This window comes from Spea bombifrons, chromosome 1 (assembly GCF_027358695.1).
Source record: "Spea bombifrons isolate aSpeBom1 chromosome 1, aSpeBom1.2.pri, whole genome shotgun sequence".
Classification (NCBI taxonomy): Eukaryota; Metazoa; Chordata; class Amphibia; order Anura; family Pelobatidae; genus Spea; species Spea bombifrons.
Genome location: NC_071087.1, coordinates 16,133,752 through 16,160,821, shown reverse-complemented (window position 1 = coordinate 16,160,821; position 27,070 = coordinate 16,133,752). Strand labels below are relative to the sequence as shown.

The 27,070-nt window shown below is 40.1% G+C and overlaps 2 protein-coding genes across 3 annotated transcripts in view; both read right to left on the bottom strand.

Moving 5' to 3' along the window:
• The window catches only part of LOC128480798 (uncharacterized), a 35,030-nt gene extending 24,698 nt beyond the window's left edge, over positions 1–10,332 (bottom strand). The window contains exons 1-2 of the mRNA XM_053458317.1: positions 9,805–10,332; positions 2,224–2,391 (exon numbers count right to left, since the gene is read on the bottom strand). Of these exons, the coding sequence (XP_053314292.1) occupies positions 2,224–2,391; positions 9,805–10,219 (583 nt within the window). The 5' untranslated portion in view covers positions 10,220–10,332. The remainder of the gene's footprint in view (positions 1–2,223; positions 2,392–9,804) is intronic.
• A 4,469-nt stretch (positions 10,333–14,801) lies between these two features.
• Positions 14,802–27,070, bottom strand: part of LOC128480772 (uncharacterized) — a 54,274-nt gene continuing 42,005 nt past the window's right edge. The window contains exons 19-23 of one of the 2 annotated variants that reach the window (XM_053458314.1): positions 25,588–25,712; positions 25,284–25,426; positions 19,986–20,061; positions 18,685–18,826; positions 14,802–15,549 (exon numbers count right to left, since the gene is read on the bottom strand). In XM_053458314.1, the coding sequence (XP_053314289.1) occupies positions 15,529–15,549; positions 18,685–18,826; positions 19,986–20,061; positions 25,284–25,426; positions 25,588–25,712 (507 nt within the window). In that variant the 3' untranslated portion in view covers positions 14,802–15,528. Of the gene's footprint in view, positions 15,550–18,684; positions 18,827–19,985; positions 20,066–25,283; positions 25,427–25,587; positions 25,713–27,070 lie in introns of those variants that run through there. The other variant, XM_053458316.1, reaches the window with a different exon arrangement.

Here is a 27,070-nt window from a genome sequence, read left to right as displayed (position 1 = left end):
TTGTTACTAGTTTGTAACTTTAATCTACAGTCACAGAAAGATGTTTAATATGATGAATGTATGTCCGATTATGATTAGAATGACATGTCACAACGATGGACTCTTTGGTCAAGAATGATGACTTTTATTGGGCCAACATAGAAGCAATGTAGACTTCCTAAGTTTTCTAGACCTTAGCGGTTTCTTCCTCTGATGGAAACTTTACATGACTTTACATCATTTGTATGTTTCCCAGTTTCACTGTTGAATATAGAATCAATTTTGGGTTAATATGGTTATATTCATGTTCCTTCTTTAGATCTGCCAAGTAAAGAGTCGTTGTAATAGCATAGTTGCTACGGTGTTATTGTATATTTACAGCACAAAATTAGATAATGGTGTCATCAACATTTTTGTGTTGATTGTAGTGATGTCCGGTTCATGAACGAATCATTCTTTTGAACCGATTCTTTTCAATGATTTGGATGAATCGGTTCGAACAATTCATGATCCGATTCTTCGGTTTACTCAATGTCACTCACAGCAGTTACTACCTCCCAGTCCCTCCCTGCAGTCACACTGACGATTGGTCCCGTCCCTTTCTACTTCCCAGTCCCTCCCTCCAGTCACACTGACGATTGGTCCCGTCCCTTTCCATATAGCGTCCACACTGCTCATGAAACTCATCTAACAGTAAGTATAAAATTAATATTTGGGCTGCTGAAAGTTAGGGGAGGTGTGGGTTAATTTAGGGGCAGTTATGGTTAATGGGGTGAACGATTCGAAATGAACCGATTCAGTTTACTGATCCGAACTTCCCATCACTAGTTGATTGGAGAAATAACTACTCATATATGTATATGTGTTGTGGTTTGAATATGGCTAGATCCTCCATAAGGCAGGCTAGCCACTTTTTTGATAAATGCTCTACTTACAACATTGTATTCTTTAAACTTTTTTCACCTATGCTCTACCTACACTCACTGGCCACTTTATTAGGTACACCTTGCTAGTACCGGGTTGGACCCCCTTTTGCTTTTTAGCACTGCCTTTATTCTTCATGGCATACTTTCTACAAGGTGCTGGAAACATTCCTCAGAGATTTTGGTCCATATGGACATGATGGCATCACGCAGTTGCTGCAGATTTGTCGGCTGCACATCCATGATGTGAATCTTCCGTTCCACCACATCCCAAAGGTGCTCTATTGGTTTGAGATCTGATGACTGTGGAGGCCATTGGAGTACAGTGAACTCATTCTCATGTTCAAGAAACCAGTTTGAGATGATGTGACCTTTGTGACATGGTGCATTATCCTGCTAGAAGTAGCCATCAGATGATGGGTACACTGTGGTCAGCAACAATACTCGTATGTCGTATGTAAACAATGCTCAGTTGGTACTAAGGGGCTCAAAGTGTGCCAAGAAAATGTCCTCTAGACTATTACACCACCACCAGCCTGAACCGTTAATTCAAGGCAGGATGGATCCATGCTTTCAAGTTGTTTACACAAAAGTCTGCCATCTGAATGTTGCAGCTGGAATCGAGACTCATAAGACCAGGCAACGTTCTTCCAGTTATCCATTGTCTAATTTTGGTGACCCTGTGCGAATTTTAGCCTTAGTTTCTTGTTCTTAGCTGACAGGAGTGGCACCCGGTGTGGTCTTTTGCTGCTGTAATCGATCTGCTTCAAGGGATGATGTGTTGTGCGTTCAGAGATGTATTCTTCATACCTCGGTTGTAAGGAGTGGTTATTTGAGATCAGCAGTTTCTGAAACACTTAGATCAGCCCGTCTGGCACCAGCAACCATGCCACGTTCAAAGTCACTTAAATGCCCTTTCTTCCTCATTCTGATGTTCAGTTTGAACTTCAGTAAGTTGTCTTGAGCACGTCTACATGTCTAAATGCATTGAGTTGCTGCCATGTGATTGGCTGATTAGCTATTTGTGTTAACAAGCAATTGAACAGGTGTACCTAATAAAGTGGCCAGTGAGTGTATATTGAATGTCTATTTTTTTAGGACATGAATGCATCTTTGTGCTCATGTGTGGACTTTCAGGGTGCCCATCTAGTCATGTATATTGTGATTCAACCCCTATTATAAGTGGAATTTTTGGACGATTGTCTGTTCTTTTCTCTCACCTCAATTGCAAAACAATAAAAACATATTCTTAATAAGTCATGAACTGTAAATATTTTCATCATATTTTCTGTAACAAAGTTCTTATAACCAGAATACTCACCATTTTGTGACAAGACAGCGATCTTTGTGTGATGCTCTTTTAAGTCCCCTAGCAAGTTTTTAACAGCTTCTGCAGTCGCATGTGACTCATCCTGTGCATCTGAGTCACTTGTCACATCAGACAGAGCTTTGTAACATAACTCAAGCTTATATAATTCAAAGTCAGTTTCTAGAAAGCAGAAAAATACAATGTTAAAAGAATAGATCTCAGAACCGGTAATATCAATGACAAAGACCCACTTGCTGGATCCTAGGCTTTCAAAGAGCATAGCATTCAAAGAACTAGAATCTTTAGAAGATATATTAGAAGAAACTGTACATTGTATGTTTCTCTGATTGTCTGGTTTTTAGTGAGCTTTTAAAGTAAGAGCAATTAGGTGATAGTCTGACAAAATGCGGTAGGGCATTCCAGAGACTAGGTACTGGACAGATAAAATAAAAAATGGCAGATATATAGAGGCCATGGTATTGTTAAGTGCTCTAAAAGTAAAAGTCAGGAGTTTAAAATTAAAAAGGGTAATAAAAGACATCCTTCCTTCTGCCTACAGACATTGTCCCTGAAAAGTATATGTCTACCAGCAACCAGAAATGCTCTTTTGTACTTTTATCACATACCTAAAAGTTTCACTATGAATCCTGTATAGTCCTATGCATTTTCCTAGACAGGGCTAGACTGGCCCAGCGGGATACCGGGAATTTTCCTGGTGGGCCGGCCGGTCCGTCGGCTAGCCGGCCGTCCAACATTCAAGGCGGCTGCAAAGTTCAAAACAGCCGCTGAGCGGCTGCGAGCGGGATTGAAAGAGGCCGCCGTCCGGCAGTCAGGTCATCTCCGCAGTAATTAAATTAAAGCGGCCGGCGTGCACGCTCCGTGCTGCCCAATGGCCGTGCCTCAGCTCTTCATCCCACGTCTCAAAAGTGGTGGGACAAAGAGTTGAGGCACAGCCATTGGGCAGCGCAGTGTGTGCATGCTAGCCACTTTAATTTCATTATTGCCGCACAACGGCCGCTTTCAATCTCGCTCGCATCTGCTCAGCGGCTGTCAAGAGTTCCTCGTGACAGGGAGAGGATCGTCACGTAGGAGGACAGCAGGAAAAAAAAACACTACCAAAAAATAAGGGGTTAAAGAAAAGCAGACCCATATCCAAGGGAGGGGGGATTGCCTTGGGACATCATTAAAAATTAAATAATACAAAAGGCTGGGATGTGGCATCACAAAATCAATATCAAATGTGTGGCTGGGGGTAATACACATGGCAGGGGGCATCAACAATAGACAAGAGTGTGCTTGGGTGTCACATTAACCAATACAAAAGTGGTGGGGGCATCAATACACAAGGGAGGGGGTTAGTTGGGGCATCACATAAATCATAGCGTAAGCTGGCTACCCCGGTGGAGGTAGCAGGTGTTGCCACACCGCAAACAGAGGCAGCCAGGGGGGGAGAAACTACCCTTACCATTAGGGACATTTTGGGCATGACTCTAGCCAGGAAGCGAACTGGCAGAGAAGAGACGCTGGCACCACCACCAGCATTGAAAAATGGAAAAGGCGAATGAGTGGGCAATTGGCGACCCACTCACCTGTTTCACCCCAGGGCAAAGCATCCAAACAACTGTAAGTCCTAGACGTTTGGCAGTGGACTTTCAGAGCTCAGACACTAGGCCCTAGCGTAAGCTGGCTACTCCGGCGGAGGTAGCAGGCGTTGCCACACCGCAAACAGACGCAGCCAGAGGGGAGAAACTACCTTGAACATTAGGGACATTTGAGCTATGACACTAGCCAGGAAGCGATCTGGCAGAGAAGAGACGCTGGCACCACCACCAGCAGCAGCATTGGGAAAAGCGAATGAGTGGGCAATTGGCGACCCGCTCACCTGTTTCACCCCAGAGCAAAGCATCCAAACACTCTCAGTCCTTGACGTTTGGGAGCGGACTTCCAGAACTCAGACACTAGGCCCTAGTGTAAATTAGCTACACCGGCGGAGGTAGCAGGCGTTGCCACACCGCAAACAAGTGCAACCAGGGGGAGAAACTACCTTGAACATTACGGACATTTGAGGCATGATTTCAGCCAGGAAGCGAATTGGCAAAAGATGCTGGCACCACCACCAGCAGCAGCACTGGGAAAGGCAAATGAGTGGGCAATTGACGACCCGCTCACCTGTTTCACCCCAGAGCAAAGCATCTTGAACCTTGAACATTAGGGACATTTGAGCTATGACACTAGCCAGGAAGCGATCTGGCAGAGAAGAGACGCTGGCACCACCACCAGCAGCAGCATTGGGAAAAGCGAATGAGTGGGCAATTGGCGACCCGCTCACCTGTTTCACCCCAGAGCAAAGCATCCAAAAACTGTCAGTCCTTGACGTTTGGGAGCGGACTTCCAGAACTCAGACACAAGGCCCTAGCGTAAATTGGCTACACCAGCGGAGGTAGCAGACGTTGCCACACCGCAAACTCGTGCAACCAGGGGGAGAAACTACCTTGAACATTAGAGAAAATTAACTTTCCAAACTAAGAGCTGAGTAACCCAACTTGGGCAGATTGAATTTAAGAAAGGCAATCTGCTCCATCAGATGAGGTGCCATGCGTGAGCGCTGTGGACTCAGTATGTTTCCAGTCATAGAAAACACGCGCTCACTTTGAACAGTGGTTTGCGGACATGATAGTAGCTGCTACGCAACCCATGAGAGTGCAGGCTACACACTCTTCCTTTCATCCCAGTAGCTAAGAGGGTCAACATTAGGCGCAGAAGGAACTTTACAGAGGTAAAATTTGACCATTTCAGCAGCACTACTCTCCTTTCTGCTGGTAGCGCTGTCAGATGGTCCAGCTATACTCCCAAGTGCCTCTTCCCAAAATGCAGCTGCTCCACTCAGCTGTATTGTGCTGCTTGTGGCACTGCTGCTGCTGCTGCTAGGAGTAGCGGACCACATCATCTCTTCCTCTTCCTGCACCTCTCCCTCCTCGGACAGCATTCCCATTTTACGCTTCCAGTCATGTACCTTTTGAACCAATTGCCACTAGCTGGGCGATCACTGTCCATTCCTCCCTATTCAATGGAGATGTAATCCCAATATTATGCTCTGAGGCAAGATTATGGATTGCCCTCTGCTGCTCCAAAATCCTCTCCAGCATGTCTAAAGTGGAGTTCCACCGCGTAATGACATCCTGTCGTAGGCAGTGTACGGGAAGACCTGCCCTCTCTTGCTCTTCCCTCAAAAGTTGGCTAGCCTTAACACTATGGTGAAAGTGCCCAGCGATCTTTCTGCAGCGGGACAGAACTACTGCTGCTACGTTAGTTCCTTCTGACATTGCTGCCTTCACTACAAGATGGATGATGTGGGCTGCACAGCGCACACCAACAATATGACCATCTCGCAGCACTTTCATCATATTGGCACCTCCGTCAGTTACCACAAAACCAACTTCAACATTGGTGCCCACCTCTGCTCCCACCCAAAGGCTAAACATTTTCCTCATTGCGTGCAGAATATTTTTGGAAGTGTGCTTTTCATCCATCACTTCTCCATGGAGAAGGAATGATTGGTAGCCTGCTGCAGCAGCTTCCTTAGACACACCGGGCTGCCACCAGTATGCTGTCAAAGAAAGAAAGGCATGCTGCCCACTAGGTGCACTCCACAAATCTGTTGTGAAATGAACACACTGACCAGCAGCCTTGGAAAGCTCCTCTTTCACTGCTGAAACACAGGACCGATACAATGAGGGGACAATGCTCCTACTGAAAGTGGAATGTGACGGAACTGTGTATTGTGGAGCCACAGCCGCCATCAATTGTTTGAAAGGCTCCCCTTCAATCATGGAGAAGGATGCCCCTCCAACAGCAATGAACTGACCAATAAGTCGAGTTACTTTATTGGCCTGCTGTTTGGGCATTGATCTCTTGGAGTGGAATGCCCCAAATTCTTCCAGGGTGGGCTGGATATGCAGTGCTCCAACCTGCTTTGGTATCTGGCTGCCAGCACTAGCTGTTGTTGCTATTGGCTCGGAAGCAGCTGTTGGAGTTTTTCCTCTCTCTGGAGATAGTACTAGTTGTTGTTGTAGTACCACGGCCACCAGCTATGCTACCTGCACTACGTTTTTCTGCTGCATCTTTCCCCAATAGCACAGCCATGTGTTGAGTGCTGAGGTGATGCTTCATCCTAGCACTGGTAAAATGTCCAGACACTTTCCCTCTGCTTATTAGCTTCCCACAATGTTTGCACTTTCCATAGTGCCCTTCTTCGACATTTTCAAAGTGCTCCCAAATTGGGGTGTGCCTTGGGTGCTGCTTCTACTGCTCGGGGTGGATGAACAGCGGCAAAACTAGTGGTGGTGGCACTGGTGGTACCAGTACTGGCCATAGTGGGACTGCTAATTGCTTTAACTCTACCAGATTTGGTAGGTTTTGCTGCTGGTGGTGGAGATGATCGTAGTGGAGAAGGTGGAGGCTCAGGGGAAAGTTGTGCACTAGTCATTTGTACACTGCTCCCTGAGGAATATGATTCCTGACCACTCATCTCCTCTACTTCCTCTGGCTCATAGTCTAGTTCTTCATTAACCAGATCAAATGGAATTCCTGCTAGGCTGGAGCTAAGACTGATATCATATTGTAGTGTGAGCAGGAAGAACAGACTCTGCACTTGGCCTCTCAGTCTCAGGCTCCTCTAGTACCTCGCTAGGTGGAGTTCCACTATGTGTAGCCCTCTCTCTAACTGTCTTTACAAAAATATTGTAAGGACTTGGTGGCTTGCTAGAGGTGCTAGGAGGACATGGCGTGGCGGTACCTGTGGGAACAGTAAGCCCAGCACTAGTGGTGGTAGAGGTGGTGGTTTTCCCTACGAAGGAATGAGATAGCTTTGGTTTGGGAAAACCCCTCTGAGTCGTGCTGCTAATTTGGCTCTGCTTGATACCTTGCATGCTGCTTGTGGATGGGGAAGATGCTGCTTGGGGCAAAAAGCGCTTCTTTTTACTCACTGGGTTAGTAGAAGTACTAGTTGTGCTACCCTTTAACTTTGAACTGGCTTCTGGTGCTTTAGGCTTTCCGTAAAAAACCATAAAGCTTGTGGGCCTAGCAGCACTACTACTGCCTGCTTTTGGTGCCTTTCCTTTACTTGATGATCCTTCAAGCAATGCTTCCCCAAACGATAAGCGAGAGCTTGGCCTACTTGGCAGACTAGACTGACGCAAAGGCTGCATCTTAGAACTGGTGGTGATGCTGGTGGTGGTGGTGGTAGATGGAGCTTGTCCCTCCTTAGTCCTAAAAGGAGGATACATTTCAAATTTTGTGTTGTGTGTGTAGTGTAGTGTTTAAAACTATAAAAAACTAATTAAAAAAAAATAAAAAAAGGAAAAAAAAATTAAAGACAAAAAAATTAGAGGAAGTTTCTCTTCAGTGCTACTGCTGAAAAAGTAAAACTATGCACAAGGGCACTGTGCTGTTGTGTGCAATCTGCCAAAGTGCTCAAGTTATTTAAGTTATTAACTCGAGATTAACTATTTATTTTAACTAGCAGTATTTTATTTTTAATTTAAATTTACACGGGCCTAAGAGCCTAGCCTACTACAATGCTAAAGTTATATTTCCTTACTATTCTAAGTCTAACTCTAGGCAGACGCTCTCAAGCCCACTAAGCTAAAGTGAGGTTAAATCAGATTCAGTATATGATTTATTAATTAATATTAAGTTATATAATATTAATAGATTAGTATGATTTATATTATGGTCTATAGATAGAATATAGATTATGAATTAGAATTTATTATATTATGTTATATAATATATTATAGATTAAGATTAAATCTTAGAATTATTTTGTTTTTTTAATAGTACTACAGCTAGTACCTTGAAGCTTTGCTTAGTACAGTTGTTGTTGTCACACAGTCAATCTAGCAGAAATTAGAAAATAAAATGTAACACCAAAACAGTTAGCATCACTGCTTGCTGAACAAAAACACACAGCACTTATGCGGCTGCACTCACTAGCCCAACAAGTTCACTTCACTGATGGACTGAGGTGAGCAAAACAAATGAAATAAAATTAAATATTAATTAAGAAAAATGTACTTGGTCTCTTGCTCTTGCTAAAACAAAGCACAAACTAAAGAGCTGCAGCACCAGTACTAATAAGATTAGCTGAACTATAAACTTATTAACTAACTAAATTATTAACTAAGTTATTATTAATAATTATTTATTAATTATTAATTAATAATAAAATTAATTATCAAATTCTAGATTGAGCTTAAAGGTAGTAGTGGACTGGTTAATCTTTATGTTGGATAAATTATTAACCGTTCTACCTGACAGACAGTCTCAAGCAAAATAAGCTAGTAGTAATTTTATTTATAGCTAATTAATTATTAAGCTAGCTAAAATTAATTATATAATATTACTATAATGATTTTAGATTAGACACTAGTAGTTGTCTTGAATGTCTGCACTCTACACTAGTATACTATAGTATATGTGACTGACAAATATATATAATAATATAATGTATTAAATTATTATATATTCTATTAAATTATTATTTATAAATTCTGTTATTTCTTTAATTTATCTAAGTGAAAACAGGGCAGGCAGTAGGCACTGCCAGCCCAGGGCAAGGGCACCCCAGTGCCTCAACTCAACAGCACTACACAGTTGATGACAGAAGCACTGAAAAAAATGTAATTAAAAAATGACTAAATTAATAAAATTATTAATTCAGTAGAACTGAAGTGAAGAACAGTACACTGTGAGAGATGGAAGGCTGAGGCTTACCAGTCTCACACAGAACAGAACAATCTCTCTCTGTAACGCTCGGATGCAGCACAGCAGTGTTGCCAAAGCAGTCACAGCAAAAAATGAATGGATCTCTCAGGCAAGCTCTGGTCTTATAAAGGCGGTTTCAGAAATTCAAAAAACAGCAGCACAGGCATTGGACGAGACCCTTGGCGTGACATCACAAGAGCGAGCTGATTGGACAGAAGAGGATCAGCTCACTCCTGTTTGAAATTTTGGCAGTTGTGAGTCTTCGCCTACGTTTTACCGGCACTGTATTCTGTTCTACATTTGTTCGTTTTCATTATCGCCTGAAGACGAATGCACAAGTCTACTTTGTACTATGGAAAAAAACAATCTGCCCAGCTTTCACTGACTTCTCAGTTTTGCTGTGTGATTTTGGCTGCTAATATGTGCTGGAATAAATCACACTGGGCATCATAAACATAAATATTAAAAGAAGCCATATCCTAGAAAATCAAATAAACCATATATAACTATAACAGCTTCGTTAATCAACCCGTGATCTCTCGGCAAGACCCTGACCTTGTTGTAGCCAAGAACCCAGTGAAAAAACTTGGTAAACTTATTTTCTAATTTTTAAACAGAGTGTTTCTCCTGCAAGGCAAAACCCTGCAAAGCACACGCTAAAACATAATAAAACCGCAAGTACTTTGTTACCAGTCCACCCCGGGTGCCACCCATCAGGGGGATGCCCAGTGCCACCCATTAGGAGGTACTCTAGGTACTTCCTTGTTTGTTACATGAAATTTAAAAATGAAAGCATTTTGAAACCGTATTTAAAAGAAAAGTATTCACCTGATATCATAGGTTGTGGGAGTATTTCTTCTTCGTCTTGTACTATATCAATCAAAACATCCTTCACTTTTGAATCTCTTTTAAAAGCCGATGCCAGTATTTCAGTGAGTTTTTCAGCACTTGCCCACCATGAAACCTCACACTTCATAAATAGGTTGCCGTCTCTAATTGTGTGGGAAGTCTGTGATTTGTAGTTAATCGTTATTTTGTTCAGTCCAATTTCTTTCACCACTTTTACCAAAATATCCTTGAACAAATTGTATTGCAGTTTGTACAGAACCCGAATGGAGTTTTCTGCTTTAATGATGGGACAGATGACATTCCCATCTGTACGAACAAATGCATCACACAGACGAAGTAGCAGCGTAGTACCTGTCGTTATATCAAACTTTGTTCTTTTACGAAGAGGTTCCATAGTTTTTTCTTTTCTGGTAACAGGTTTTCAAATTGATTACTTGGAGAAGTTGAGGGTGAATTTCTATTTAGCACAAGCCAAATCTCCCGCCGTCAACAGAATAAACAGCTGAGGCTCAAGATACAAAGTTTGTATATAAAGGTGTAGCCAGGAGGGGCAAAGGCAAATTTTGAAGAAGAATTGAAACTGAAACAAGAAATTTGAGACATGGGAAGTGTCAGGATACGATGTCAGTTTTTTTGTACTGACTACAGTATTATAGCAATTAAAACATCCAGCATTAGTTATTACACAATGTATGCTTTATTTAAAGTGCCGATGCATATTGTTTATATGTAATTGGTGGAAAATACATTCTCACTGCTATTTTTGACAGACTTTGTCATATTATATATATATATATATATATATATATATATATATATATATATATATATATATATATAAATTGTGTGTTTTGCTGCCCTCATTATTTGGATAAATATTGAAGCCACAATCCTATAGGGATTTACTAATTCTGAGTACCTATTTTATGCTAATGATAATTTTTTACTTTCATGGATAGCAGTTGGAGTATGTTAAAGCTCAGAGCTTTGCCAGTAACCGCTCAAAAGCCTTCAGCGAACCATCCAAAACAACATTTTGAACTCTAAGTGGCTGTGGGATTTGAAGGAACCCCCAAACAGATGATAAACAGCCCTCTGGGAAGTCTGGGTCTTGGGGCAACAGGAGCCCCCTCAGTAGGTTGCTTGATAACATTTGAGCATGTCTGGAGACATGTGAAGACACAGCAAAGTGTATCTCAGCCGAGGGCTCCTATGGGTATTCTTGAAGGGTCATTAGCAGTGGATAAAAATTCTGTTTGTATGATTGCGATATGTTGCTCGTGATGGAGGTCCCAGGTTTTTATGTTTGCCCTGGCACCATCAGATATGTAAAGAATTGCTTAACCTCTCCTCCTCAGACCAATCGGTGAAAAAAATTCAAGGTTTCTGACCTGTGTTAATTTTAAAATTTGCAAGGTCTCCAAAATAACCCTTTTTTTTTTGCTAAATTAGACAATGATATTCGCAGTTGTGAAAACCTTTAACAAAAGGTGGTATGTGTAGACTGTGACCTTATATTCCTTGTGACCCTGAACATTAGGATTCTTTGATATTGCCCAAATCAGGGGCTCCAACAAACAACATGGGAGAAAGAGGACATCAGATTTGTGCACAGAATTCAGGGGCATTTCCAAATGCGTTCTTACAAGGGCACCATCTCAAGATCCAAACTTGATTTTGCATTATAAGACCAGCAACAACTGCACCAATGGAGACATACATCCAGCAGCATGCTATAGGGCTGAATTTCTTTAACAATTGGCCATGGAACTAGTTGCTGCAGGCATTTAAGCAAACATTCTGCTCATTCACTTAACCAATTGGCTGTACCAGGTCTATGCACGCACATATGCACAATGTGGGCATACCATGGAGCTTGCATGGTTCAACCAAGAGTCTAAAATGTTTCATTCTACTCTCAGGGTGAATGAACAGATTCTTAGTGACACACAAACTGGAGCTGACATCTTCATATTTTATTGGAACAATTTAAAATAATTAATGGAATGTGTTTTTTTGTTTGTTCTTCTACTAAAATTAAAGTGACCAAATTAAGATCGGAAAAGCCATACATTTACCCAAGAAAAATGAGAAAGTAAAGGTTATATAAAGGTTATATAAAGGTTTAACAACCACTTCTTTACATGAATATTATGAGTAACAAGTGGTTGGGAGGAGCAAAAAACCCTTTGCAAGAATTTTGACTTGACATTTATTGTGAATAATCTTCTTGGCGTGATGAAAACAATGGAAGTGAATATATGTTAGTAAACGGTACACAACACTACCCCGTGGTAGATATTGCCTCAACACCATCGTATTCATGTAAAGGTGAAGGTTTTAATGCAGAGAGTACCAGTGATGTGTCACTTAACCATGTATCATAACAAATTGTACTTGTTTGCTTTGGAGAAAGGATACGATTACCAAAGGAAGGGCTTTCACCTTTTAGCGGGGGGGGGGGGGTTGATGGGCCCAGCTTGCATATAGTGCCCTGCTTCTACTGCAACGCGAGGGAAAACCCCTCCTTTCCCTGCAGCTTCTGCTATTAAGGGAAAAATACCTCCCATGTTCTTAGTTTCTTCCCCGTTTGTTTGCTGTCCTAATGAGTCCAATGGTGTATTTAGCAGCAGTAATGTTTTTAAGTGCAACTGCATCTGTTTGTCATAAAATAAGCAGGCACTGGTACTTATGGAGGCAGCAAAGGTGATCATAACGAGGTGGCAGCCACCACCCCAGCAGGTATATTCTGCTTCTCTCAACAGCTTAAAAAACGTCATAAAAATAACTACTTTATTGTGACAAAGGTTGGTGACAGTAAGATGCTTTTTAAAGCAAGCATAGCTTTGTCCCCACTGGTTCAGCATAAATATAATAATGGATCTGGAGTCGTGGTACTATTGTGTGTGTTTTTTTTTTGTAAGTCTGAATGCTAACATATTACTTTCCAGGAATTATTTTGTCTTCTAAGTGTGCTTACCACTGCTTACACCCACTGAAGCAATGTATGACACTCTTATTCAATTAAAATTTTGATTATCCCCAAATGTAAGTATTAAAGCTCCAACGTAATCACGTAATCATATCATTGTTTACAGCAGGGTCACCAAGTGCCCCCTTGTCCTTAACAAATTGGGGTTGTATGCCTCTGCCTATCCCCACCACGCTCACAAAGTGTGTTAAATAATAATAAATAATAAAACATCATAGGTAGCGTTAAAACTTGGAATCTAATGCAATTCAGTTAGCCGGTTAAGGTTTCATGTTATTCCAAAAACAAAAAAAGATACATTTTTGCAGAATAATTAAGCCCATTGTAAAGGAGGAAATCTAGTACAGTCTCAGCGGATTGCTTATGAGGATTTTATTTCAGATAAATTCGGATAAGGTTTGAATAAAATACAAAAAAATGAAATACAAAAAACATCATTTCATAAACATGTCAAAATATAAAACAAAGTATTATTTAGCAAAAAGAAAGGTTATAAAATACTTGCTAAAAATATACCAGATCCTGTCATTCTTAAAAGGTCAATTACCATTACAATTTGAATTTAGCGCTGTGGTGATGCATGCTGCTTTACCTGTTACAAACACCAAGTAATACTACTAAATGAAGCAAGGGATGAGCAAAGGATGAGCCCTTTTCTATACTATGCCTGAACCCTAGTTCCTCACCTGAAACCATAAAACCTCTGAATTCTGTCTCCATTTTCTTGCCAATAAAATATGTATGATAAGAAGTTGTTCATTCTGGCTCAAACAATCTATAGTCAAGTGTAATAAAGCAATTTGTGGAGAAGGAAGAAGTTTACTTTTTTTACTCTTCCCATGTCAGGATTTTTGGGAAGATACAGTGCCAATTTTAGGACTTGCTCATAAAAATAAACAACTGGATGGTTCTCCTTATGATGTCATAGTGACATCACTGGAGTATTTTAATTTTTACATTTTATTAAACTATTTTTATTTTATTTTTTTAATTTTATTTTACTTATCACATAGTGATTAGTGGGCTGCGCTCCATTGACCTGCATGGTTAGCTGCAGTACCTGAACAGACCCTCCTTCATTTTGAATTGTTGCTGCCAAGCATGTCTCTTTCAATTGGTGTTTTTAGACTCTCCTATGAGAGCCCCTGACTATTTTTGTGTGTGGCTGAATGCCTTGATATCGAGGCACTATCGAGCAACACTGGCTGAGCTTAGAGGAGGTGATCGTTGAACACTTTCTACACTCGTTTAACCCCAGGCACATCAATTGTGGTTATGAGGATGCATTTCTGTGACATGCCTGGCACGTCAATTGTCATCAAGGGGTTTAACTGCAATTCTTGTAGATCCATACAATGAGATGCTTTTATTGTATTTAATATTTTATTCCAATTATTGGCATCTACAGCTAAATTTAAACCTCAACATCAAAATGGAGACAGCTGAATAAAAAATCTCCTCAAGGAATTCCATGCAAATTCTGAGCAAGTTCTTCTTATTCTTATTGTCAAAGAGTCCCTCAATTAGCTATGACCTTTCTTTTGCAATAGACATTGTATGTAAATTAAAATTATAATAATCTTTACTTTTTAAGTATAAATATTTGTCTGGATGGAATATATAGTGGTGTATTTCAACTGTTCCCTTAAAAAAAACATAATAATCCTTATCATCAGCTCTGGGAAGCTTACATATAAAATGCATCATCATTTTAACTCCTTAAGGATCAAGGGTATTTGTTTTTTTACAATTAAGGACCAAAGGGGTTTTTAGCACGCTTGCTTTTTAAGCATACCCCCCTCTCATTTAGTATGACCACAAAATTACATATTGTTTTTTTAAAAAACCTTACAAATTGAAAAATCATCATTTAGTATGAAAAAATAGAATTTTACCTAAAAAAATATAGATAGCCAGATCAGATGAATAAAAAAGGTATTTGTGTCCTGAATCTGGAAGTTACAATTGGATCATGTACATCCACTTTTTCATTTTTTTGTGTTTATTTTTATATTACTGTTAGCCCAAAGCACTAAGATATACCCCTCTATCACTTATCCTCCCTACCTTAAGTGTTACAAAATTCAGCCTTTAGGTATAAAAAAAGGGGATCTATACAACGCCTGTTGATCAAGCAGCTAAAAATACAAATTTATAGAAAACAGATCACTCCAGCTTTCTTCTTGACTTTTCTCCGCCTCATGATTATTGTGAAGAAGAGAGGCAGTGATCGCTGCCAAAGGCATTGTGCGTATGATTGGGTCTTCAAGCTACAATTATCCGTGATCAGTTATCGCAGCAGAGGATGTAATATATTACGTCCTGGGCCCATACATTTTGGAACAACAGCTTGGAAGTGAATAACGCTAAATTATATATTTGTTGCTTTTTGAACCTCAGTCACTACATCACTTCTAATTAATTCAATAGCGTGATACAAATTGATCATTGATAAATTGATTATTATTAATTGATTATATTGGAAGCACTAACACCAATGTAAGTTTAGAGTAATAACTGCATACACAAAATTATAATTATTTGCACCATGGAAATGTTCTATACAAAGAAATTTGTTGCATTATTTTGAGAAATGCTAAAATGTTTGCAAAAGAAAAAGTCAGAAAATATTTTTGACATATTTCTCCCAAATATAATCTTTCTATATTATTCGACAGGAAAGGTGCTGGATTTTCTGCAATGCCAGAGGATTAATCGAATTTCACCTTCATCTGTTGAAAGATAAAATATGTCAGTTAGTAAATAGCATACGGTTTCTCTCAATGGGAAGAAAAGGCAGTATAAATACCGTAGTTGCTCGATTATAAGACGACCCCACAAAATCTGAATATTAATTTAGGAACAAAAAGGAAAAAAACTGAATATAAGACGACCCTCTAGGAAAAAAGTTTTACCGGTAAATATTAATTCATGTAAACTATTTTTTAACCCCTTAATGACAAAGCCCGTACATGTACGGGCTCAAAATGCATTGTTTTCAATGGGTTTAGGGACCGCCCATTGTCCTTAAGGGGTTAATAAAAGCTATGATTGAGAAAAATATTTTGTTTTTAATTCCTTTTATTTTCCAACCTGTCCCCCAGTTATGCACATCTGCCCCCAGGCTTGTCACTCTGCCCCATAAATGCCTTTAACCCCCTATATGCCACAGTGCCCCATGATATGCCTTTTAACCCTCTTTATGCCACTGTGCCCCATGATATGCCTTTTGACCCCCTATGTACCACTCTGCCTCCAGAAATGCCTCTGGCATTTAGGGGGTTAAAAGGCATATTATGGGGCAGAGTGGCATATAGGGAGGTATAAGGCATTTCAGGAGGCAGAGTGGTGTATAGAGGGTTAAAAGGCATTTCTGGAGGCAGAGTGGCATTAGTGGCCCCCCTCCCAAAAAAAACGTACCGGTGCTTCTGACTCCCGGTGTGTTTTCCGGGCAGCGTGTAGACGTCTACGCGATTCGTAAGGAGATGCAGCTAGCAGTGGGGGTTGTCTGCGTCCATCGCGCAGACGTCTACACGCTGCCCCGGCTAACCGGTAAGTTGGGGGGGGCAGGAGGATCCAGCGTTGCGGGGGATCTGTATCTTAGTCTCATAGTCAGACCTATTTGAGGTCTGATTTATAAGACGACACCGAGTATAAGACGAGAGGTATTTTTCAGAGCATTTGCTCTGAAAAAAACCTTGTCTTATAATCGAGCAAATACGGTACAAATCTTAACATTTGTCATGGAAGCTGCTTCTATTCTTGTGTTTAGACACTGATATACAGACACACACAATGTATAATGCACATAAATGCTTACAGGTTGACTTTCACACAAACCAAACATGTAAAGTATCTATTTTCCAGTAGCTTCAGCTTCCTGTCTAGGGGATCTTAACACAGTAACTTTGAGCCTTGCCTTTTGCTTACAAGCAGACAGCTTATGGCCAATGTTCCATCTAATTTTTCTTAGTTGGCGTGCGCTCTCTAAAAAAGCTATGTGCGCGTGCACAAGCGCACAGCTTAGAGAGAACACTGCTTATGGCTACACAATTAGTTTTTTACTCACTGCGTTTGTCACATGACAAGACATAGGAAGATCTCTCTGCCATTGCTGATCATACTCCAGAAATGGAATTTGTGTTTCTGGAAATACTCCTGCTGTAGTAAATGGAGCCCATGGACCAAGTGGACCCCAATACGGACTAATACATAAATCATACCACAGCATGTTAGCAGCAAGGTGATGCACCCCTATCTGGTGCTAAGAATTATTTACAACAGTGCAGTTGCTCTGTTAAGAGGTTATCACGAAAATCTGAGAATGAGGCAGCAAGTTTAAGTTATCCAATAGCAAGAAGGCAGTAATCAAATATTATAACATTAAAAATAACAAATTAAATAAAAAAATATAAAAATAATTAATATGCCAAATACCATATTGGCTCGATTATAGGCCGTACCCTTATAGTTTGGTGCTATTTTAAAGAAATTTTTTTTTTTTATTATTATTATTATTTTTTTAAACTTATTATTATTATTATTTTTATTTTTTACATTTAATGTATGGTAGGAGGCTCCCACTCTCCTTACCTAAACTTTAGTTTTGCAGCGTTGATGTAGATGCAGCAGACGTGACCTCCACTTCCTGCAACAGTCTGCCTCATCTACATCAAGTGAAAGCTCTTTATGCTTTAGAACAGGGGTGTCCAAGTTTTTTCTGCAGTGGGCCACTTCATCAGAATTGTACTGCACAGAGGAAGAAGGACTGGAGCAGAGTCATGTGATATCAGGTTCTGCTTCCTCTGTGCAGTACAATAGAACCTCCCACAGGTAAGCAGCAGGGCTCTTGTGATCCTGATGTCATATTGTGTCTTGAAAGGCTTTCCAGGCAGGATAATTTTTCTCGTTTAGGTTGGTTTAAAGTGAGGCAACTTTGAACCCAGGAAAAATAACAGTGGGAGACATCTTGCCAAGTTAAAAGTAAATACCCAGATGCACATCATCAGTGTCTGTTGATATAGGGTAGACTTGTACATTTGTATTTGTACAAATTGCAAATGTAATGATTTGCCAGTTTCTGAAAAATAAGTTGGGTCCCCAATGAAATAAACGAAAACAAAAAGCTCTGTATTTCCGTTTTTGTGGACTCTTTCACATTTACTCATGATCTCTCGCACTTTCCTTCTGATTTCCTCTTTATCCACCCCTCAACAAAGCTGTCTTCATTATTCTGACCTCCGGATAAAATTTTGGGAAACTGGAGGAACGGGGGAAGGGTGAAGGACTGGAGGAATGGGGGAAAGGTGTGCCCTGAAGTCCCACCATTCTCTGGAAGTTCACATGTCATGCCCATAGAGAAGCGAATGAAAAAGGAAGACTGGACACAGAAAACAGAAAGACAAGAAGATGAAAGAGATGCATAAGAAGAAGCTAGAGAAGAAGTGGATCTGTGCAGCATGGAGAGATGGAAGTGCAAGCGGTCGTCGGAGAAGGTAGAGAGACATTCAGAGTGAATGAGGGTGTGAGAGAGCATGAGAGAGTAATTCAGAGTGTGGGACAATGAATTTCATTTTCAAATGTAAAAAGCCCTTAGAATGTCATCCAATCTGAAAAGCCGAAAACCAGAATTCATTGTTGAAAAAAATGGGCCAAAAATGAAACAAAACATTTGTTGTTGAGTTGTTTCTGGCCCATTTGCACATGTCTAGTATAGGGTGAGGCGCACATACTAATCCATAAATATGTAAAACGGATTTCAACTTTTTCTTACACAAGTACACTTCCCATTCCCAGTTTTCTTTGTTTATCAATTGCATATAACCAAGATATTAAAACAAAACAATTGCATGTAATTGTTTAGTTACCATTTCACTCAGTGCTGACACTTGTTCCTTATAGTCCTGTCCATCCTTCTCTTTAGCCAGTAGCTTGATACGCTGCACCAGTTGCTGATAAGCCTTAGGTGTTCCATTAGACATTTTAAGCTTGGACTCCAGGCTTTTCCATCTTAAAAAATAAGAAATCCAGTTTTACAAAATGACACATACACTATATGGACAAAAGTATTTGGACACCTGACTATTACATCAACATGGATTTTTATGGCATTGCATTCTAAATACATAGACATTGATATGTAGTTGGTCCCCCTTAGCAGGTATAACAGCTTCCAGTCTTCTGGGAAGGTTTTCCACAAGATTTTGGAGTATTTTTGTGGGAATATTTGCCCATTCATCCAATAGAGCATTTGTGAGGTCAGGCACTGATGTTGGATGAGAAGGCCTGGCTTGTAATCTCCGTTCCAGTTTATCCCAAAGGTGTTCGATGGGGTTAAGGTCAGGGGTCTACGCGGCCAGTCAAGTTCTTCCACACCAAACTCATCCAACCATGTCTTTATCTACCCGCTTTTTGCACTTGGGCACAGTCATCCTGAAATAGAAAATGTCCTTCCCCAAACTGTTCCTAGTTGGACGCATAACATTGTCCAAAATGTTGTATCAACAGGTGTGCATAGTTCTGTTTCGTACACATGCACCTTCCATTGACTTAAATGGACTCCATAGCCTTTGCCTCACATAGGGTATTTCTTATATATTAACCCCAATGCTTATTTTATGATGACCACCTCACCACTCACAGGGTACAGGAAATTAGGTGATATTCATTAGTTATTGGATAATTATAATAACACTTTTATTTATTTAATTGTTCCCATAGTTCTTCTCAGTAGTTTTTCACACATGTTCAGTAGAACTCCCAAGTAAATGGAGGCTGGGTCTCCATTTAAGTCAATGTTTATATGTGACTAACGTATGTGTCTGCCATTGGAATTATGTAGGCAAATCTTTTTCTTTTGCCTTTTCTCTCCCTCCTCCTTTTCACCCTCCCTCATCTCATTCTCTCTCTCACCAACCCCTCTCCTCTCTCCTCCTTTTTCCTCTCTATGCCTAAATTTAAGAAGAGGAATTTGATGAAGTAGAGGTCTTGTTTTCTAACTCCGGTAACTAAAGAATGTATACTGCAGTTTGCGTGCAGTACATTGTATTGGAAAATGGAATAAAATATGTTTTAAAAAAATATAATGCCGGGGACTATTTTGTTTGGGTGGGCTTCTCCACTGGGCTGAATGCTACCAGTCCTGCCCTGCACCAGAGTATATTCTTACCTGTAGTTATGCAGCTTTAACAGTCTGTAAAAAAAATAGTTTGCCACTCCTAATATGCAGGTTGACATTGATCTCTCTGTCTGTATTGGAGAAAAAAGACAAATAAAGTTCACAATGTTGTTACAACGGTTGCAAATTTGTTGCAGGGAGAATGATTTCATATTAATTTACCCATATATTCTGTACCACATGCACTTTAATTCTAAAGAATAGATGTATTTTTGTACTTTTCTTTTGTGTTTTAAATAATGTAGATTACCTAGAAAATGTTCAGACACTATAATGTTGATAAAGCAGATCAATCTGCACCTTACAATCACACAAAATTGAAAAAATATCCAGTAAAAAATATTACAGTAGTGATGATTGCAGTTTTATGTGCTCGTAGCGTGGTCTGTCATATCACCATTGTTTAAAGTAAGCCTTCTTCATCCATAATAAATTTGTCTGTACCAAAGTTCTGTCCTACGTTTCTGTCCATTTGTAATCCATTATTGCCAATTCCGTGATCAGAAGAAATACTTTCGCTACAATCAACTGCTTTTCAAGAGCCTGGTTTGAGGCTCTCTCTGTGTAAGTTACACTTTGGAGGGTGCGGGGGAGGATACATTATTTTACATTTTTGTTTTTAGTAACATATTGCACTATATCGTATTTGTTTTGCTTATTTGAGGTTTGATTACACTAAACTAATATTGGTCAATAAATGATCTATCACTTTTGGTATTTTGAAGGAAGGAAGACCTTGATGTCTACTAACTCTTTCACAATCAACATTCAGGTTTGATGCTCCTTCACCTTAAGCTGCACCCCCCAAAAAGGATATTTTTGCACATATCACTGCTTATAGTAGAACGCTGCAACATGATATTGTATTTGTTGTACTTTAGTTTAAGCATATTACTGGTAATTATATGTGTTGTACATTATTTTTTTTTGCCCAGCACTTTTTTGATTTACGTTTTGATTCACTTATTGTGTGATTTGCAGCGTTTGGCACCTGCCACAGATTTTCAATTTGTTTTACACTGGTTATTTTAAAGTTAAGTTTTCTTTTTAGCTCTCATCAGAAGTGGTGGGGCTAATACAGTGAGGGAATTTAAACATTCATGGGATAGGCATAAAGCTATTGTGAATCTATAATGAGAACAAGGGCTGATTAGTGTCTGAGTCTTTAACTAGCATATACTGTATAATCAATTTTCACCCTTCTGCTATTCTTAGAAAGGCCGTCTGGACTAAGTAACAGTTACTTTGTAAACAAATATGAAGTTAAATCATATAAGTGAGGGACAGTATAATTTGATTGGTATTACTGAAATGTGGTAGGAAGATACACATGACTGGTCAGTAAATTTACAAGGTTACTCGGTTTTTAGAAGGGACAGAGAAATTAGAAAACGACGAGGGGTTTCTTTATATTACTTTAAAGCCCAGTATTAAGGAAGGTGTGGATGACACTGGGACTAATGTGGAGATACTATGGGTAGAGATTAGCACAGACATTTAAAAAGGGGCGCACATTACTTGTACATATGTGCTACAAGCAGCCAAGCACGAGCATTGATGGGGAAGATCAGCCTTTATTGCAAACTGAAAAAAAAGCTGTAAATCTGGGTGAAGTTTCAATCATAGGAGATTTTAATTAGGGATGAACTGATATATTGGTGGCTGAAACGTATCAGCCGAAAATGGCTTTATCGGCAAAATGCCAGAATAAAAAAAATGGCCAAAAATAATCGTCCACAGGAGGCTGTAAGTGATGTGCAGATTCCATACTGCTGGCACCATTGTATCTGTGGTGGCAGCATCAATATACAAGGGGGGCAGCTAACCAGGTTTCAGCATGTATTGGCTGCTTGTGCATGATAGGAGTGTGAGTGCTACATCAAATGTATATATATGATTGTAAACAGAAATAACACTCCAATCATGCCAAGGCATACCCAGATCCCAGCATGTACTGGCTGACTTGGCATGATAGGAGTGTAATTGCTAACAGCAATCACATTGCTATCATGCCCAGATTCCAGCATGTACTGGTTGCCTGGGCATGATAGGAGCCTGATTGCGGTTATATATATATATATATATATATATTACCGTATTTGCTCGATTATAAGACGAGGTTTTTTCCAGAGCAAATGCTCTGAAAAATACCCCTCGTCTTATAATCGGGGTCGTCTTCTAATCAGACCCCAAATAAATGCTGGCGCCATGCTGCTTACCGATCGCGAGCAGCGTCTCTTCTGTTAGAAGCAGGGCAGGAAGCTTGCAGCGTCCTCACAGAACTCTATCTCCCCCCTCCCTCCTCTGAGGGCGGGGCCAGAGAAGTTGCTACAGCCGGTCCCCTGCAGAAGTCTGCGAGTGGGAGATCTGCAGTTCAGGTGAGGGGGTGGGGGAGGGTTTTTGAGTATGTGTGAAGTGTGTGTGATTAAGGGAATGAATGAGTATTTAAATGTTTGTGAATGAGTGTGAGTGTGTGTGTGATAGCATGGATGTGTAAGGGGGGTGGGGGTTGTAGCATGGCATATGGAGGCTGTAATCCCACTGCTATCATCCCCAGGTTCCAGCATGTACTGGCTGCCTTGGCTTGATAGGAGTGTGATTGCTGTTAGCAGTTTGATATATATATATATATCAAACTGCTAACAGCAATCACACTCCTATCAAGCCAAGGCAGCCAGTACATGCTGGGTTAAAAGGCATATCATGGGGCTGAGTGGCATTTTAATGCATTTTAACCCCCTATATGCCACTCAGCCCCATGATATGCCTATATACCTCCAGAAATGCTTTATACCCCCCTATATGCCACTCAGCCCTATGATATGCCTTTTAACCCCCTATATGCCAGAGTGGCATACAGGGGTATAAGGCATATCATGGGGCAGAGTGGCAAATAGGGGGGTATAAAGCATTTCTGGGGGCAGAGTGGCATAACTGGGGGGGGGCAGGTTGGCAAATAAAAGGAAATTTAAAAAATATATTTTTCTCAATCATAGCTTTTATTAAACATGAAAATAATTTACATTAATTAATATTTACTGGTAAAACTTTTTCCCTATAGGGTAGTCTTATATTCAGGCTTTTTGTTTTTTTCCTAAATTAATATTTTGATTTTGGGGGGTCGTCTTATAATCGGGGTCGTCTTATAATCGAGCAAATACGGTAATATTGTCCAATTTTGTTGTGTTACATTTAAATAAAAGTGATCATTTTTTTAATTAAAGGTGTGGGGTTATTTTCAGTTTCAGCCAAGGGAATCCTAAATTTTCAGTTTCGTTCCAGAATTTTCATTTCGGTGCATGTCTAATTTTAATTACCCAGATATAGATCAGAATTGTGGTACAACTAGTTCCACTAAGGGAATCAAGTTTTTTAACCTGCTAAATTACAAATTTATGTCACAATTAGTAGAGACCCCAACCAGAATGGATGCCTTTCTGGATCTCAAACATCTAAGTAAGAGATGTAATAGTGACTGTAAGAAATCATTGTTTTACTTTTATTCTGTTCCTGAATGCAGCTTGAGTGCCAGGAACATAGGTTCTTAAAAACTTCTGTGGAGTGCTGGTGTATCCTATGACTGCTCCTATGACCCGCTTAAGAAGACTTAGAAGCTGTGGCCTTGATTGCTGTTTGGTCACTGGAACAGTTTAGATATTCAAGACAAAGAATAATCTAACAGTGACCAAAACATGGTTTCATTTGAGATTAATTTAACCTCTTCAATCCCAGGGGTTTTTGGTACCTCAAGTCCCAGAGCAATTTTGCCATTTTTGCGCTATGTCGGTTCAGCGATTATTCTCTTTTCCTGTGAATAGTGTACCCATGTAAACTATATATTGTTTTTTAAGGAGAGATATAGCTTTCTTTTGATACCATAGTTAGATGATTAGCTGAAAATTTAGAATGAGAAATTTAGTAAAAACTAGCGAAAATTAGAAAAAAAACACCTACTTTTTTTTAATAAATTTTCCCTCTGAATCCTCACAAAATTAGGTAAAGTGATGGAAAATTCCCTCCAAGTTTATCAATTCAGGTGTCCTGATTTCAGAAATACCTAATTTATATAGATTTTCTATACTTTCCCAGGACTTCTAGGGAACATACTATAAGGTGTACATTATTCGTAGAATTTTTATGCTTATGGCTTAACAGGTTTGGGGGTTGTGAACGGGGGCAGGAGGGTTATACTGGGCAGATGTTGTGTTAGGGCAATGGTATGTAAGGTTTTTTTTCTTTTTATTATTATCTTTTATATATATATATATATATATATATATATATATATATATATTTTTTTTTTGGTATTTATATATATATATATATATATATATATATATATATATATTTTTTTTTTTTTTAAATGGTTAGAGGTCCTCTTGAACATGTTATTAATGCCAGTGATGTTACAATTACATAACTTAGCTCACTTTATTGTTTTTTTTTAATTATTATTTATTGTATTATTTTAGTGATTTTTTTTTTTAATCACTAACCTTTTTTTTCCCCCCTCAGTTTCGTTTTTCAGCATTGGAGGAGGGTGAGAAACATGGTTTCTCACTCTCCTCCCTGCGATCCCCCTGCACCAATCACACTGTGATCTCTATGTAAGTCCCCACAGACTTGCATAGAGATCACAGTGTCTGTCCCTCATCGGAGGACAGGATATCCCCTTCCAGGTGACATCAGCAGTGACGCGACCCGGAAGGGAAGGCCCGATCGTGCGATCGGCGTCTAAAAATGTAGTTTTCCGGCTTGCGTGCCAGAAGCTGTTACATCAGATCGGGCAGCAGAAAGCCGGCGATGCTGGCTTCTGTTGTTAGGCGGGAGTCCAGCCTGATCTCCCTGCAACAGCAGGGATGTGTCGTACCGGTATGTCCATAGGGGATTCTTGGGATGAGTTTTTTGGACATACCGGTACATCCATAGGGGACTGAAGGGGTTAAAAAAGCAAACGGGTAACTACTCCACCAAAACACCTCAAATTTAGAAGGCTGAGGACATCTATTGGACACATCAATGTATACCTTTGGAAAACAATACAAAAGAAGCAAATTAAAACAAATGTGGCTTGTTAGTAACGTAAGATATAAAATTAAAAAAAAAAAAAACAAGAAAATGGCATTCAAACGTTATAAAAGTGAAGTATCAGCAGCAGCATTTATACGAAGTATGAAGATGCCAACAAAGTCTGCAAAAAGGAAATTAAAATGAAAAAAACTGATTGCTAAAGACAGCAAAACTGTATGTAAATGAAAATAACAGTAACTTAAGTAGCATGCTTATGACTTGCCTTAGATTTTGCCTCTTCTAACGAGCATTTTTTAAAGTTTGGTATCAATATTTTGTCTTTCAGACTGATTCGTTGGCTTTCTTGAAACATTTTTGTCATTGTCTTTATATTGAATGGGCGCTTTATATTACCTTCATACCTGAACAAATGGTAAACAAGTTATGAATGCAAACTCTATATATTTTAATATACTGTGTTTTGTAATCCCAACATTCCCTGACAAAACACACCCTCCTCCCACTTATTACACTATTGTTTCCACCAGGGAATGACCTGATCTATAAAATAATTGAAACCTACCACTTTAGGGCATCGTCCAATTGGCTGTTAATGATTTTTCCAACGAAATCTGAAGACACAGTGGGCTTTTCTTCAATTGTCAACAGGCTATTTAACTCTTCGGTGAACAGCAAAATTGTTTTCTCCTAGTGGACAAAGCAGTGAAAAAATAGGGAAAATGGTTAATTCATTGTATGTTAAGGGCCTGTTTTTGAATATCACAAAGTTAAAACTACCCAGGTAGCTAATCCTAAACTCCATCTAAGTAGAATCAGGCAGAATTCAGGTGAAAGCATCAGGATGACTTTTTACTTATGCCTTCTTCTGCATGCAGAATTTAGATGTGACACAACAGAAAACTATGTAAATTACATTTTCACCTCATCTCAAGTACACTCACTGTGAGTAGGCAGGATAGTGCTGCCACTCACAGTGATTGCCCCAAGGACCTGTGTCTGCATGTCTGCATCTATAGAGCAAGTCAGCTCATGTGCACCTGGGGCATAAAAACCCAAGGGCAGAGTATAGACTATTTGGTACTGTCCTAACCTCAACGTGTGAGGAAAGGGATTTAGGGGTAATTATTTCTGAGGATTTAAAGGTAGGCAGACAATGCAGTAGAGCAGCAGGTAATGCTAGCAGAATGCTTGGTTGTATAGGGAGAGGTATTAGCAGTAGGAAGAGGGAAGTGCTCATGCCGTTGTACAGATCACTGGTGAGACCTCACTTGGAGTATTGTGTACAGTACTGGAGACCGGATCTCCAGAAGGATATAGATATGTTGGAGAAAGTGCAGAGAAGGGCTACTAAAATGGTTTATGGATTACAAAATAAACCTTACCAGGACAGGTTAAAGGATCTTAACCTATATAGCCTGGAAAAAAGACGGGACAGGGGGGATATGATAGAAACATCAAAGTAAAGGAAGAAAGTTTATTTAACCCCTTCCGTACCGGGACGTACCTGGTACTTCCTGGTTAACAGTCACCGGTAGACCGGGACGTACCAGGTACGTCTCCTCCAAAAAACGCCCCCACATCACCACAATCGCGGTGATCGCGGGGTCGCTGCTGCTGCTGTCTGCCCAGGACTCCTGGGCAGACAGCACAGCCTGTCTAAGCCCGCCCCCAAGCCTACGATCACTCCCACGGAGCTTCAGGGAAGGGGGGGGGTGTTGAATGGGTCCCCACACAAGTGTGGGGACCTGATCCAACACCCCCCTGCTGCCTGATCGCTCCATGAGAGCGTCAGTGCAGCGTTAACCCCTTCAATACCGCGATCGCGGCATTGAAGGGGTTAATTCCCGTTTTGTAGGGGGCTCTGCTGCTGGTGGTCTGCCTGAAAGCCCAGGCAGACCAGCAACAGCAAAAACGACCCCCCAGAAGTCCTCTGATCAGTCCTGTAGGACTGATCAGAGAGATTCCTCCCCTACAATCTCCAGTCTATTGGAGATTGTGTCCCAGCTGCCAGAGGCAGCTTCAGGGACAGAGAGACAGGGTTCTTT